Source organism: Trachinotus anak, unplaced genomic scaffold (genome assembly GCF_046630095.1).
Source record: "Trachinotus anak isolate AG129_WGS33_773 ecotype Australia unplaced genomic scaffold, CSIRO_AGI_Tana_v1 ptg000010l, whole genome shotgun sequence".
Classification (NCBI taxonomy): Eukaryota; Metazoa; Chordata; class Actinopteri; order Carangiformes; family Carangidae; genus Trachinotus; species Trachinotus anak.
The window spans coordinates 29707501-29722150 of NW_027273861.1; the positions used below are offsets into that span (position 1 = coordinate 29707501).

At 44.1% G+C, this 14650-nt stretch overlaps 1 protein-coding gene across 3 annotated transcripts in view; it reads left to right on the plus strand.

The window, feature by feature from the left end:
* The window catches only part of LOC139626338 (nardilysin-like), a 20776-nt gene extending 6697 nt beyond the window's left edge, over positions 1-14079 (plus strand). For all 3 annotated transcript variants that reach the window (XM_071486651.1, XM_071486652.1, XM_071486653.1), the window contains exons 7-31: positions 1-49; positions 287-409; positions 763-820; positions 1058-1131; positions 1262-1331; positions 1462-1539; positions 1695-1815; positions 2377-2435; positions 2897-2951; positions 4053-4157; positions 4512-4635; positions 4781-4867; positions 4993-5112; positions 5979-6030; positions 6426-6576; positions 7051-7178; positions 7259-7421; positions 7533-7564; positions 8200-8338; positions 8915-8962; positions 9593-9645; positions 9774-9857; positions 9953-10160; positions 10356-10445; positions 11211-14079. The exon at positions 1-49 is cut by the window's left edge and continues 47 nt beyond it. In XM_071486651.1, the coding sequence (XP_071342752.1) occupies positions 1-49; positions 287-409; positions 763-820; positions 1058-1131; positions 1262-1331; positions 1462-1539; positions 1695-1815; positions 2377-2435; positions 2897-2951; positions 4053-4157; positions 4512-4635; positions 4781-4867; positions 4993-5112; positions 5979-6030; positions 6426-6576; positions 7051-7178; positions 7259-7421; positions 7533-7564; positions 8200-8338; positions 8915-8962; positions 9593-9645; positions 9774-9857; positions 9953-10160; positions 10356-10445; positions 11211-11438 (2499 nt within the window). In that variant the 3' untranslated portion in view covers positions 11439-14079. The remainder of the gene's footprint in view (positions 50-286; positions 410-762; positions 821-1057; positions 1132-1261; positions 1332-1461; positions 1540-1694; positions 1816-2376; positions 2436-2896; positions 2952-4052; positions 4158-4511; positions 4636-4780; positions 4868-4992; positions 5113-5978; positions 6031-6425; positions 6577-7050; positions 7179-7258; positions 7422-7532; positions 7565-8199; positions 8339-8914; positions 8963-9592; positions 9646-9773; positions 9858-9952; positions 10161-10355; positions 10446-11210) is intronic.
* The last annotated feature ends 571 nt before the right edge of the window (positions 14080-14650 follow it).

The following is a 14650-nucleotide window of genomic DNA, read 5'->3' on the forward strand; positions in this document are numbered from 1 at the left end:
TTTGGGAGTTTGGCCAAACCTGGACATCCTATGAGCAAATTCTGCTGGGGTAAGTGTTGAACTGAAATTTTTTTTTCTAAGTTTACAAAGAACATTTGTAAATCAGTTTTAGTCATAAATGTTTTGTGATTTTCATCCATCTTTAGCCGTAATGAGATGTTTTCTCCTCAATGGTTTTGTAAATGTTTCAGAGAGTCTGTTTTAAAGGAGCCTGTAGGAACAGTGTCGTCATGTTTTATGATGTTTCATGTGGAGGTGATCTGTTTTGTTTTGTTGTTCCCGGCAGGTAACGCTCAGACATTAAAACACGAGCCCAGAGAGAAACAGATCAACACGTACCAGCGGCTCAGAGACTTCTGGAGGAGATATTACTCTGCTCACTACATGACGCTCACTGTTCAGTCCAAAGGTCCAGAACCAACCCTCTTTTCAAACATGTCTGCCTTGTCTTTAGGTTTTTTTTCTTTACTTTATTTGAGAGACAGCGTTATGTTTGCTAAAAGTTGAGGTTGAAAGTTGCTGATGAAACAATCTCACCTCAGTCTGTTTGTGTTTTAGACTGGAAAACAGGGAAATAATTAATAATGATATATAGTCATGAAAATCCCAAATAATAAAGGGGGGGTGGGGGGTGTCAGTGAAGAAGGTCCCAACACCCCAGGAGCAGATGGTGACGCTGTTGATCACGTTAATATTCTAACATGAGGACAGTGACCTGCAGCTGTGGGTGGGAAATGTCAGCTGACCGCTTTTATTTTGTAGAGACGCTGGACACTCTGGAGCAGTGGGTGAGAGAGATCTTCATCAAAGTTCCCAACAAGTAAGACGAGTGGACACGTCAACACTAACACACAGAGGCAGACCCACTCTCAGTCAGTGTGACTGTGGCTGTGTCGACCCATCTAAAATCAACCTACACACACCTGTCAGCATCAAACACCTGTGTACACATGGTTCTCTGTCGCCCTCAGCACACAGTGTGTGTGTGTGTCATCAATAAGTAACAACTAAAGACTAAATAAATCTGTGTAGTAACATGTGGTGTCTGTTGTTTCAGTGGTGAACCTCGACCCGACTTCTCTCACCTCCAGCAGCCGTTCGACACACCAGCCTTCAACAGACTCTACAGAGGTCAGACACGCTCTGAGCCTTAGCACTAATTATCATGTCTACACTCTGAGGATTTTATCGTTAAAGTGTGTGTGTGTGTGTGTGTGTGTGTGTGTGTGTGTGTGTGTGTGTGTGTGTGTGTGTGTGTCAGTGGTCCCTGTGAGGAAGGTTCATGCTCTGACCATCAGCTGGGCCGTACCACCTCAGGGGAAACACTACAGGTGAGTGAAAATCAACGTGTCACAGTCCAGCTGATGTGGAGACGAATCAGAGGTCTACCTGCCCTGTGACATCATCTCTGTCAGAGAAGGCTTCACTGAGTGTGTGTGTGTGTGTCTGTCTGTGTGTCAGAGTGAAGCCTCTTCACTACATCTCTTGGTTGATCGGACATGAAGGAACCGGCAGCATCTTGTCTCTGCTCCGGAAGAAGTGAGTAAACAAACTGCAGCAAAAACACAACAGTGGTGAATTAATGCAGGAGGCTGACGGTGTGTGTGTGTGTGTGTGTGTGTGTGTGTGTGTGTGTGTGTGTGTGTGTGTGTGTGTGTGTTTGTGTGTGTTTGTTTGTTTGTTTGTGTTTTCAGGTGCTGGGCTCTGGCTCTGTTTGGAGGAAACAGTGAGACGGGCTTCGACCAGAACACCACCTACTCCATCTTCTCCATCTCCATCACCCTCACTGACCAGGGCTACCAGAACTTCTACCAGGTGAACACACACACACACACACACACACACACTGTAAGACAGAAACCTTTACTACTTTAAGGATAATTCCTGTTTCCATGTCAGTAAAAAGAGACACAAGCAGTCAGAACATCAGTTTATCCAGATGATCTGAGTCACTGTATGTAGAGACTGAAGTGAGACACACCAAACGTCCCTCATTGTCCCTCATTGTCCCTCATTGTTCCTCATTGTTCCTCATTGCAGAGTAAAACTTGCACCACATCAGCAGGTCAGAGTTTCTCTTTCAAATAAGTTGTAGGTTTGTTTCCAGAGAAGAAGTTTTAATAAAGTGGAATTGGTTTTAATGTCTCCAGAACAGATCAATGATTTAATGATGATTTAAATGATCTGAAGTTGGGATTTGATTCCTATTGAGAGAAAATGTTTTTATGGGGAACATCCCGTGGTGATCCTGATGCCTACTGCTCCTCTCAGACATGACGGTGCTGCTGCTTTAACTCTGTCACTAACGAATAAGAATAAGAGGAAACTGTTGTTTTTTAATGTCTAACTCACACATCATCATTCTTCTCTGTGCAGGTGGTAGACTTTGTGTTCCAGTACCTGAAGATGCTCCAGACTCTGGGCCCTCAGCAGAGGTCAGGCTCCACAAAGACACCACAACAAAACGATCTGTCCTCAGTCTGCAGCACAAACAGTGTCTGGATGTGTTGCTGGTTTTTCTCTTAATCCCTGAACCTGACACAGAAAAGTCCTTGTTTACAATAAAATGAGGATTTGAAAACATTTTAAGCCTGAAAATAATGAACCTTCTGCTTCAGTTTGTCCACATGGTGGAGTTTGTCGTAGAGTCGACATTTTCAACAGTCAAGTCGATCTTTCTTTTTTTCTCTTTGCTCTTCACTGTTTTTATTCTTGGTTAGTTTCTAGAAAAAAGACCAAGGTTCCTTCGTGCTTCACGTTTCTCTGTGACTTTAATGTTCACCTGCTGTATGTGTGTTTATATATTTCTCATCAGTGTCAGGATCCTTGTTTCTTATGGTTAAACCTACGAAGTGTCACTGTCACTGATCACACTGATGTTTGTTCCTTCTCTCAGGATCTACGAGGAAATTCAGAAGATAGAAGCCAATGAGTTCCACTATCAGGAGCAGGTACCAACACAGACCCACACTGAAAACCTGTTTACAGACACACAATCACACACAATCACACACAGGGACACAGCTCTGCCAGCAGGTGGTCAACAATCAAAGGTTGTTGTGTGCAAACACTAATATGAATCAGCTTATAATAGAGTTTAAATGAAATGAGAGGAGCCCTCAGGATTCTCCATGTTTAAGTTTCATTAAAATGTCAATTAATTTGCTTTTTTCACAACAGTTAATTACGAGAATTATCAGAAAAACACAGAACGATGGTGATGGTTCATGAATGTGGTCAACAAACAAATAAAACCCCTGCTTTTCATTAAAATTATAAAATAAAGTCAACATTACTATGTTTTTTTTTTTTTTGGGGAGGGGGGGGGGGGCTTTTTATGCCTTTATTATAGCTTAGTGGAGACTAACAGGAAAGGGGGTAGAGAGAGGGGAATGACATGATGACATGCAGGAAAGAGTCAGACCGGTCGGGAGTTGAACCGGTAACTGCCCTGCTAAGAGCGTCTTGCCATCAACATGGTACGCGCCCTAACCACTCGACTACCAGGCCACCCAACATTACTATGTTTTAATTAAATTCAAATGTGAATAATCACAGTTATAGTATTATAGTGATTTTAAAACCTTTGGTGTTGTTCCTCCTGTAAATGACCAGCTGCTGAAACAATGTGCAGCGTTAACTGAGAAACTGCCTTAGAAACTGAGTTTGACATGTTTTCTGTTTGACTTTAAAGGATGATGTAGAGTCCAGGGTGACCCCCCAGATACCTGAACTCATGTACAATCTTAAGCTCCTCCCCTTTCAGGAAGACATGAGAACGTGTCACCTCCACAGTTTTTTAGTTTTCAGTAAGAGCTGGTCCTGCACACGGCTCCTGCAGGTGTTCGAAGTCTGTGAACTGATGCAGTTAATGGTGTTATTATTTACACTGAAACAAGATTCAAGCTTTTATCAGCTGTTTGTCCAGATCAAGATCCACATAATGTGTGAGGGAATTGAACCTCTAACCTTGTCAGTGTCTGTGCCTTGCTCCCCTCTGACCTGTGTTGTTCTGTCCTGGTCCCTGGTCCCTGGTCCATGGTCTCTGACAGACAGATCCCATCGAGTTTGTGGAGAACATCTGTGAGAACATGCAGCTGTTTCCCAAAGAGGACTTCCTGACCGGCGACCAGCTCATGTTTGATTACGACCCTGAGGTAACCAGGATCTGATCCAGAGTCAGTTTGATGCATCGCTCCCTGTTTACTATGATGTGGACTAAATTTACCTTTACCTATTTTCTGAGTCATGTTTTATAGATATGAAAATTACTGTTGTGACTCTGCACCTGTCAGTGACCACAGGAAATAATGACGACCCACAGGTGTCTGAAATCTGATCCAGAATCAGCCTCATCCCTGAATCAGAGCAGGGTGTAAAACTAGTTTTTCATTTTTTCATTTTTGTACCTTGATCATCGACCTGATTGATGTTCCTGTTCCTGTATATAATGTGATTACTGTGTGTGTGTGCGTGCGTGCGTGCGTGCGTGCGTGCGTGTGTGTCTGCAGGTCATCAGTGCAGCTCTGTCCCTGCTGACTCCAGACAGAACAAACCTGCTGCTGCTGTCACCAGAAAACGAAGGTCACTGTCCACTCAGAGAGAAATGGTTTGGTACCTGCTACAGCATGGAGGGTACGACACACTCACACACACACACACACACACACACACACACACACACACACACACACACACACACACACACACACACACACACACACACACACTAAGAGGTGATCATAGACATGATGTTGCTTGTTGTCTTTGTTCTGGTCAGACATCCCAGAGGAGTGGGCTCAGCGCTGGGCGGGAGACTTTGAGCTCCACCCTGATCTCCACCTTCCTGCTGAGAACAAGTTCATTGGTACAAACTCACTGTTCCCATGACAACAGCTGTGGAACAATGTTTTATATGTTTTGTGAAGAGTCTGAAGGTGAGGTCACGTCACCGGCTCTGAGCTTCTGTTCTGCTTCTGCTTCTTGCTGCAGCGACGGATTTCACCCTGAAGACGTCGGACTGTCCCGACACAGAGTTTCCTGTCAGGATCGTCAACAACGAGCGAGGATGTCTGTGGTACAAGAAGGACAACAAGTTCAAGATCCCCAAAGGTGAGAGCCGTCACCAGGTCAGCCCTATGCTCTTTGATTGGTTGAGGACACGTTCGGTGAAAACCCCGCACTGCTCTGATTGGTAGATACCACACCAGCACCATCAGAGCTGCTTGGTGTGATTTCTCTAAACGTTCTCTCTGAGTTAATCATCCAGTGTCCTGGCCTGTGCTCATACATGTAAACATCAAATCCTGGTTTCTAGAATCCAGGATACTGAGGCAGATGAAGACCTGATCCAGGTTTCTGGTCTCTGTCTTGTAGAGTCTTCCTCAGCTCACGTTATGTCGTAGTTTTAAAGTCTTAGAATTAGACACTGGTCACGTAGAGGATGAAGACGAAGAGCACATTTCTGTTCAGGTCACTCAGTCGGACAGAAAATCACTGAGAGGCTGAGATGATGAGAAATTTAAGACTCAACAAAGCTTCAACCTGCTCTGGACTCAGGCCCCTGCAGGTCAAACTGCTCCACCTGGTGGACAGTCCAAGTCACTACACTTTCTCTAATAAAACAGCCAATCAGTTAAAGTGTGAGTGAAGAATAATTGGTCTGGTTAATTATGTATAATTATCACTGTTGTGATCCTTCCCCACTGCTGAGTCCACTGATGTATAAAGCTGAATAATAACAGTGATATAACACTCATGTTGGTTTTTCATGTTGATGATGAAGCCAGTGAACGTGTCCTCGTCTTTACTCGCAGGTCCAAACACCATCAGATTTAAATTCTAGTCGACCAGATTTCTACGACTGAATTTTGGAGATTTTTTAGAAAAAGATTTGATGAAAGCTGCAGCCAGACAGTGAATATAAACCAGTATCTGATTTATAAATGTGAGTTAAACATGTCGTCTTTCTGTTTCAGCTTATATTCGTTTCAACCTGATCTCCCCCATGATTCAGAAGAGCCCTGAGAAGTAAGAGACCACGGAGATATCAAACAGGCTGCAACCAAGGATCATCTTCACTATCAATTAATGTGCACTGCAGATTAATTTCCAGATGAATCAATAGTTCATTAGGATGACCCTCACTTCACCTGTTATCACATATGACAAAGAAAAGCATCAAACTCTGACATTTGTTTTGGTGTTTTTGCTTAAAAATTATAAAAATTATTTGTCATTTACCAAAATAGTTGTTAGTTAAGTTTCTGTTGATTGACCGGTTGATTAATTGATGAATCGTTGCAGCTCTATATTCATCACACAGGCAGCTGAAACACTTTGACCTGTGCATGAATGTGCATTAATGACACAGCTGATTTGTGCAGGTGAGCACACCTGCAGTGTAACGTGTTGTTCCTCTTCAGTCTGGTTCTGTTCGACCTCTTCGTGAACATCTTGGCCCACAACCTGGCGGAGCCGGCCTACGAGGCCGACGTGGCTCAGCTGGAGTACAAGCTGGTGGCCGGGGAGCACGGACTGGTGATCCGACTGAAGGGCTTCAACCACAAGCTGCCGGTGAGCAGACGCACGGGGGGAGGGGGCAGTGGTGCTGATCAGCAGCTGATTTCAGCTGATATCAGTTTTCTGCAGATGTATCCATCAGTTCCTGTTACACTTTTTTATCTCTTGAATTTCCATATAGGTATGAGCCTCTCAAATCATGTGTTGGTGGGACCGTAACTCTTGATTAAGGGTCAACCACAGACATTTGCATGTTCGCACCTGAGTCTTGAGCCAGGGTCATTTGTGCCCTTTGACCTCCAGCTACATTTATGTAAATGGGTGAAATATTTCTGCTTCTAACTAACACAGTGAATCTGCACATGTGATGAAAAACCGTGGCGAGAAGAAAACCAGGAGTCCCTGACAGAAACATGTTGGTCATGCTTTAACCACTGTTTCATGATAATGGTTTAAATCACATGGTGACTGTTGACTCACAGCTCAGAGTCAAACACACAGTGACTTCCCTCCTCTGTGGCGTCCCAGCTGCTGTTGAGGCTGATCGTGGATCACCTGGCGGACTTCAGCGCTGAGCCGGGCGTCTTCACCATGTTCTCAGAGCAGCTGAAGAAAACCTACTTCAACATCCTCATCAAGCCTGAGCGACTGGGCAAGTAGGTCTCACACAGTCGTCTCTGCAGAGTCTGCCCCCCCCCGTGTTGAGGCAGATGATACAGTATCTCTCCCCCCATAGGGATGTTCGTCTGTTGATCCTGGAGCACTGTCGCTGGTCGGTCATCCAGAAGTATCAGGCCGTCATGAAGGGTCTGACCGTCAACGACCTCGTGACCTTCGTCTCTGGGCTGAAGGCGGAGCTTTACACTGAGGGGCTGGTGCAGGGAAACTTCAGCAGCTCGGTGAGACTCGGAGACAAACTGAATGAGTCTCCTACACAGTTTCAGATGTTGTCGGTTATTGATGATCAGTGTGAAGTTGAGTGTTGATCTCACCTGTTGTTTCCTCATCAGGAGTCGAAGGAGTTCCTGCAGTACTTCACTGAGTGAGTGTCCTCCTCATTCTTTATCACGCTGTGTGTTTGCTGCTGCACTGTGGATATTCTCACTGTGGATATTCTCACTGTGGCAAGAATCATGTCATGATGTGAGTCGTGGTGATTTTTCATTTTCACTGGAAAATATATAAAAATGATGAAGGTGTGATTTGTGTGATCAAACAGGGACCCTCCTTTACATCTGCAGAGAACAGTCTGACACGTTTGGCCTTGGGTACCTGGGAACTGCACTTGGCCACATTGTGATTTTGATAATATTATTAATAATTCAGCCCTAATTCACACTTTTAAACACTGGACAGCTTAGAATTGAACTGAATATCAGTATTTTTTTGAAGTAAAGATACTTCATCACTGACTAAAACATCATTTCTACATTTTGCAAATAGATTTTACATTTCAATGACACAGTTTAATCAACAGCCACTTTATCTGTGACGTGTCCTCACTACACAACCCCCACCCCCACCTCCAGCCCCCTCACTGTGACAAAATATCAGGATCCAGATCATCTATATATTGAAATCAGCTGGTCTTATCACTCTGACTCAATCAACCAGTGAGTTTTCTGAACTGGTTCCAGTGGAGACCAGTGTGATGGTAACGTCCCGCCGTCTCTGCAGGAAGCTGCAGTTCCAGCCTCTGTCTGCAGACGTCCCCGTCCTGTTCCGGGTGGTGGAGCTGCCTCAGAAACGTCACCTCTCTAAGGTCAAATCTCTCAACAAGGGAGACGCCAACTCTGAGGTCACTGTCTACTTCCAGGTACGAGGAAGATCACATGACACAGATCCACCGCACTGAGCTTTAAACCACAGTAACTGAAAAACTACAACGTTAAAAACTACAACGTTAAAACGACACCTCCTCTTCCCTCCCGTCACACCTGTGAGCTCTGAACAGTCAGACTGTTGCTGCCTCCAGCTCAGTGAGGATGGACAGACCTCAGAGAAACAAGTCTGTCACGGTTCAGCTTCCTCCTCCTCTTCCTCCTCCTGTCTCCTCCTGTCTCTTCCTCCTCCTGTCTCCTCCTCCTCCTCCTCCTGTCTCCTCCTGTCTCTCATCCTCCTCCTCTTCCTCCTCCTGTCTCCTCATCCTCCTCCTCTTCCTCTTCCTGTCTCTTCCTCCTCCTCCTCCTCCTGTCTCCTCCTCCTCCTGCTGTCTCTCCTCTCTTCCTCCTATTCCTCCTCCTCCTCTCCTCCTCCTCTTGTCTCCTCCTGTCTCCTCCTCCTCTCCTCCTCCTCTTGTCTCCTCCTGTCTCCTGTCTCTCCTCCTCCTCCTCCTCCTCCTCCTCTTGTCTCCCCTCTAACCTGTGTTGTTGTTCCTCTGGTTCTGTTGCAGTCGGGGCTGAAGAACCTCAGAGAACACGCCCTGATGGAGCTGATGGTGGTGAGAGTCCACATGTTTACACCAGCTTTCAACACACATTCATTCATTCATTCATTCATTCATTCATTCATTCACCTGTTCATTCATTCAGCAGTAATCTACTGTTCATTCATTCACACGATGTGTGGCCAATGTAACATAAACACTTAAAGTGCAGAGAAACTGTCACAGTCGCTTGAAGTAACTTGTGAACTTGGTGAAGTCATGATGTTGTGAACACATTAATGCTGCTGCTGCAGCACAGATCTTTTATTGTAGCTGCAAATGAGAAAGTCATTTTCAAAAGGAGAAAGTTTATTGTTTTACCTTTTTACTTTTGTGCCATGATCTTGGAATAATACAGATTTAATTTCTGAAGCACTTTTCAAGTGTAAAGAGAACAGGAATCAAAATCCCTGAAAGGAGGCACAGAGAGTTTCAGTGACATCGAGCAGCTCTGAGCTCACACACAAACAGCTGGACGCACAAGTGCTGCACAAAAGTAGAACGTTGTTATGAAAATAAATCAAATGCAGCTGAAAGAAAACGGCCTCATACGGAGGAGATTTCATGTAAATAATGATCTCATACAAAGGTGAAGAGTTCCTGTGTGAAATGTGTAAATCTGCGGCTGCACGTCTGTGTTTACAGATGCACATGGAGGAGCCGTGCTTCGACTTCCTCAGGACAAAGGAGACTCTGGGGTGAGTGTTATTGATCTGTCAACTATTGATCAGTGATAATCAGTCAGAAAGCCTCATGCTGCAGGAGAGAGGAGGGTGAATGATCAATGAATGAAATGTTTTAAAAACAATGATCCTCTGACCTCCAGGTACCAGGTGTACCCAACCTGCAGGAATACCTCAGGGGTGCTGGGCTTCTCCATCACCGTGGAAACACAGGCCACAAAGTTCAGGTGAGACGACCTCCGTGTTTGTCTCTGTGGCTGCAGAGAGGATGACAGCGCCACAGCGCAGCGTTAAAAATGTCTCCTCCTCCTGGTCCTCACAGCACGGAGTTCGTCGAGGCAAAGATCGAGGAGTTCCTGCTCAGCTTTGGCGAGCGTTTGTCAGGTCTGAGCGAGGAGGCCTTCAGGACCCAGGTGACAGCGCTCATCAAGCTGAAGGAGTGCGAGGACGCTCACCTGGGAGAGGAAGTGGACCGGAACTGGTTTGAGGTGGTGACACAGCAGTACGTCTTCGATCGGCTCAACAAGGAGGTGACACACTCAGAAACTTCTCTAACGTGTTTCATGTCCAGAGTCACCTGTGTCCCTGCTACACCCAGCAGGTGGTGGGTGTAAGAACGAACAAACGACTCATCTCTGTGTGAAAACTAGTTTGTGGCTGCAGGTCTCTGCCCTGTGATCCTGGTCCTGGTCTGTGGTTCTAACCCGCTGTGGTCTCTGCTGCAGATCGAGGCTCTGAAGCTCTTCACTCAGGATGAGCTGCTCTCCTGGTTCCTGGAGCACAGAGACAGCAGCAGCAGGAAGCTCAGCGTTCACGTAAGAGAGAGAGAGAGAGAGAGAGAGAGAGAGAGAGAGAGAGAGAGAGAGAGAGGTCATTTAACTTCAGTGTCCCTGTTCGTGATGACAGAGGAGTTTCAGTCGTCATCAGTTAATAGTTTGTAGAAATGTCTCCTGAGGCCTGAGGTGACGTCTGCAGAGGCAGAAAGAAGCTCAGGTGAAATAACTGACAGTTCACTGATGATCTCAGTAGTTTGTGTTTGTCTGTAGATGTTTGATCTTTTCTGCTCCAGTTAACATTTTTATAATTTTCTTTATAGAAGAACAAGTAGTTTTCTGTTTCATGTCTTTGTAACCTGAAGATTTTTTACTGAAAATGAGACTTTTGAAGACGTCACTTATTTTACCATTTATTGAAATTTTGTTGAATAACTGTGAAAATTATCCACAAAAATAATCAATAATGAAGTACTTGTATTGTGTGCAACTAGTGCTTAAATATGTTAAACTAACCAGAGCGATTCTGTAAATGTGATGCACAATAATGATGATGATGATAAATGAAACAGACTAAAACACAGTAATAGAATTATATGAACTAATATTACACAAAGGTGAAATAAACAAATACAACAAGTAAAACACAACACAACCTGAACAAAGGAGACAGTAACTATATAAATATATGAAGATAAGTTTTAAGGATTGAAACGTTTCAGATTCAGCTTCCAAACCTTCAGATAAATGATTCATCGTGCGATGAGTCTGAGATTCTTTAAGCCTGTGTTCTCTGTCTCTGCTCAGGTGGTCGGCTTTGGGGTGGAGGAGAACGACCCCCCAGACCAGAGTGTCGGCTGTAGCTCGGACAGCCCTGACAACCCCCCCTCATCCTCCTCAGCCTATGGCGAAGTCAGCGAGCTGACCTTCCTGTCGGCCTCCTCGCCCTGGCTCCAGGACGCCACGCTCATCACCGACATCAGAGCGTTCACCTCCTCTCTCCCCCTTCACCCCTACCACAAAATCCTCAGCTAAGTCACTCCCGCTGCAGGCCGACAGGAAACGCATCAGAGCGCCTCCTCGATTCCTGTCAGAGATAATAAAGTTACCATGACAACGGCTAGCATCATAATAATAATGGCACTGTTTGGTCAAAGAGGACGACAGACACTGAGCGACGTTTCAGAGGTGTTAGTTATTTTCTTTAATGTGAGTGGTTACAATAATGCTGCGTTCACTTCCTGGGGGAAAAACTGTAGATCTGAGCTTCTCACTAATGAACCACGTTCACACTAAGCACCAACAGGAAATCCTCCAGCTCTTCTCAGGTGGAATATGAGACTCTGGAGTTTGAGTTTGTTTGCCGACACCGAGGAGAATAGAGGAGTGTGAGGAATAATACTTTGATATTAGATGAAGAGAAACACTGAGGCTGTTGCTGCGTCATTAAAGCATCTCACAGACTCTGTGGTAGTTTGGATCAGTTGGACCTGATTCCTGCACCTGAACCAGACGTCAGAAGTTACCTCCTGAGATTTAGTGGAACGAAGGCCATGAACTGCTGAGGACAGATTCTAGAAACACCAGCGTCGAGCTGCTTATTTTAGTATCAATTAATGTACTGATTACTTCATCAGTCACTTATCAGAGCCTGAGCTGACAGATTTAAATGTCTCAGATTACAGTGATGTAAATCAGAACATCCTCACACTGGAGAAAGTGGAGTTTGGGTTGTTCATTTTCTGTCAATCGACTGATCGATGTATTGATCTGAGCAGCTCTGAAACAGCGTGAGCTGCATGGTTTCTAGTCTGTTTGCACTTTGGATCATCACAGAAGTCACTTATTACAAATGTGCATCACATCAGAGACCACAGAGTAATAAATGTCTCTTTCCAGTCTCCTGCTCTATCAATAATCTGTCAGTTCTATAAGTTTAGATCAACACTAGGGTCACGGCTGTTGTGTGTCTGCAGTGGTTGTTGTTACTTTAAGTCAAAGTGCTGTGGATGGAAGCTGCTGTCTGAGTCACTACAGTCCTGTAAACGGAGGTGAACAGGTCAGTGTTCACGGCTCCCTCTCCCTGTGTGTCAGGCAGTCTGTAAAATGTGCAGAATAATGATGTGCTGCAGGTTTTTATTATTCCCAGCTGTTGGCGTGCGTCAGCCTAAAGATACAGACGTGTCATCTTACGGTTGTTTTGCATTTGCCTGGTAAAATGAATCTTTTTTAAAAGCGGTGAATGTGTTTACAGTTGAGATGATCACGTGACTTCACACGTGTCGCTCACTTGTTGAATGTAGAAGAAATTGAAATTGTGGGACGAGCTTCACACAACATGTATTTATGTATCTGAGTCACAGGGAATCAGAGCTGATATCAGCCCTCATTAACTCTACTTCTCACTGGTGTTTGAACACATCCAGGACTGACCTGTCCCCCTTCAGGTGCTGGACTTCAGGTGCATCTCATAAACGGTTCCTGAATCAGAATCAGTAACTTTTTATCTGTAGTCAGAAATGAAGTGAAGCAGATGTCACAACTTTTAAATGTAGTTACACAATAATCAGTTTGATACTAATGACGATAATGTTGCCTCCATAAGGTCACGCACATGTTGATGTTATTGAATTATTTGTGTTGTAGGAATCTGTCGTCACACTGAACTCTGACCTAAAACCTAGATTAAAGCAGCTCTGCAGAAGGTTTCATTCAGTATTAAAGTATTTTCTATTATTTTCATTATTGATTCAACTTCCTGTTTTTTTCTTCAGTAATAGTTTTGTTTATAAAATGTCCATCACAGTTTCCTAAGTCAAGGTGAACAGTCCCAAACCTAAAGATGTTAAACTTATGATTATGTAGAACACTGAGGCTTCTATGTTTTAGTTTCAAACTCGTCTCTTCTCTGTTTCCTCCTCCGTCCACTCTCCTCCAGAGTCTTCAGCCTCTAAAACAGAGACTTGCAGAAACGCTGCTGGACCCGTTTTAGTCTGCCACAATGACTGATCCGATAACTAAGATATTATATATGAATTGATTTGAGTAGTTGATCAGTTGTTTCAGGTCCAGTTTAAACTACAGCATCATGTGAGGTTTAAGAGATCACATGACAGATTTAACCTGCAGCTAACGACGGAGCATTAGCCTCATTGTGATCATTGTGATGTTGGTTTGTGTTACTGTGAAGCAGCTGAGCAGGAGCAGTGATCTACAGGAAACCACAGTCATGTCAACCTGAACGAATCTGAGAGAATTTCTCCTTGTTGTTTTTAACTGTGAACTGATTCGGTTTTTCCCAGGTGAAGTGAACGCAGCATGATGACTCAGGGCTCTGGTTTAAAGTAAAAGTCTGTCATGAGAGAGGCAGAACCATGGCTGTGATGTCCCGACAGCACAGCAGCTCTGTTTTCATTCATCCTCTGTGAGTTTACATGAACACCTTCACACTGTAGTATTCTGTCAGTGGCTGATGTATATGGGGAAGTGAATGTATAGACTTTAACAGTTCGTGGTGGCCAGTGATACTGTGACATGTTTTATCTCAGAATGCACTGAGGAGTTTATGGAGGCTGGAGAGCGCCACCAAAATAATTCTACATTTTTAATTAATTACATTTACAGTTCATTGCTGATTAAAAATTAAACTAAATTAAAAAACTTTATGAAATGTTCAGTGAAGAGTTGAGTTTTGTTTGTTTATTCTGTCTTTAAATGATGAATAAAATGTGTTAAAGGGTTTTTTGCAATATGTTTCTAAAAGTGCTTTAAATTTGACTTTACAGTTTTTCAGTTATTTTGTCCACAGTTTGAATACACGCAGCACATGGAGAGTCACAGTTATCAGTTCATCAAGGCAACAGGTGAAATCTGCAGAGAAATATAACGCTGATCCTGATGATGGCGCCAGATTCGAGGTCATTTTGTTAACGAATCTAAAGTGTTGTTTTTGCTCTGTAAGGTGGCCTTTTTAGGACATTTCACACTCAGCCTAACCTGAACTGACAGTAACTTTTGGATGCTCCAGAACTGCAGTCATAATAAGAAACAGTAGAAAACATGGTAAGAGATGTTCCTACTCCCTAATTGATAAGGAAAGGAGTTTCAATGCTTCCTATCTTGTCTCCTTTAGCAAAGGAAACACTGGACCCTCCTTTACAAAGAAAACGCATCCTACAATTCCTTGCCACAGCCACATTTAAGGTGACACGCCTGCGGGTGTATTGGACTCAACCCGGCTGACCCAT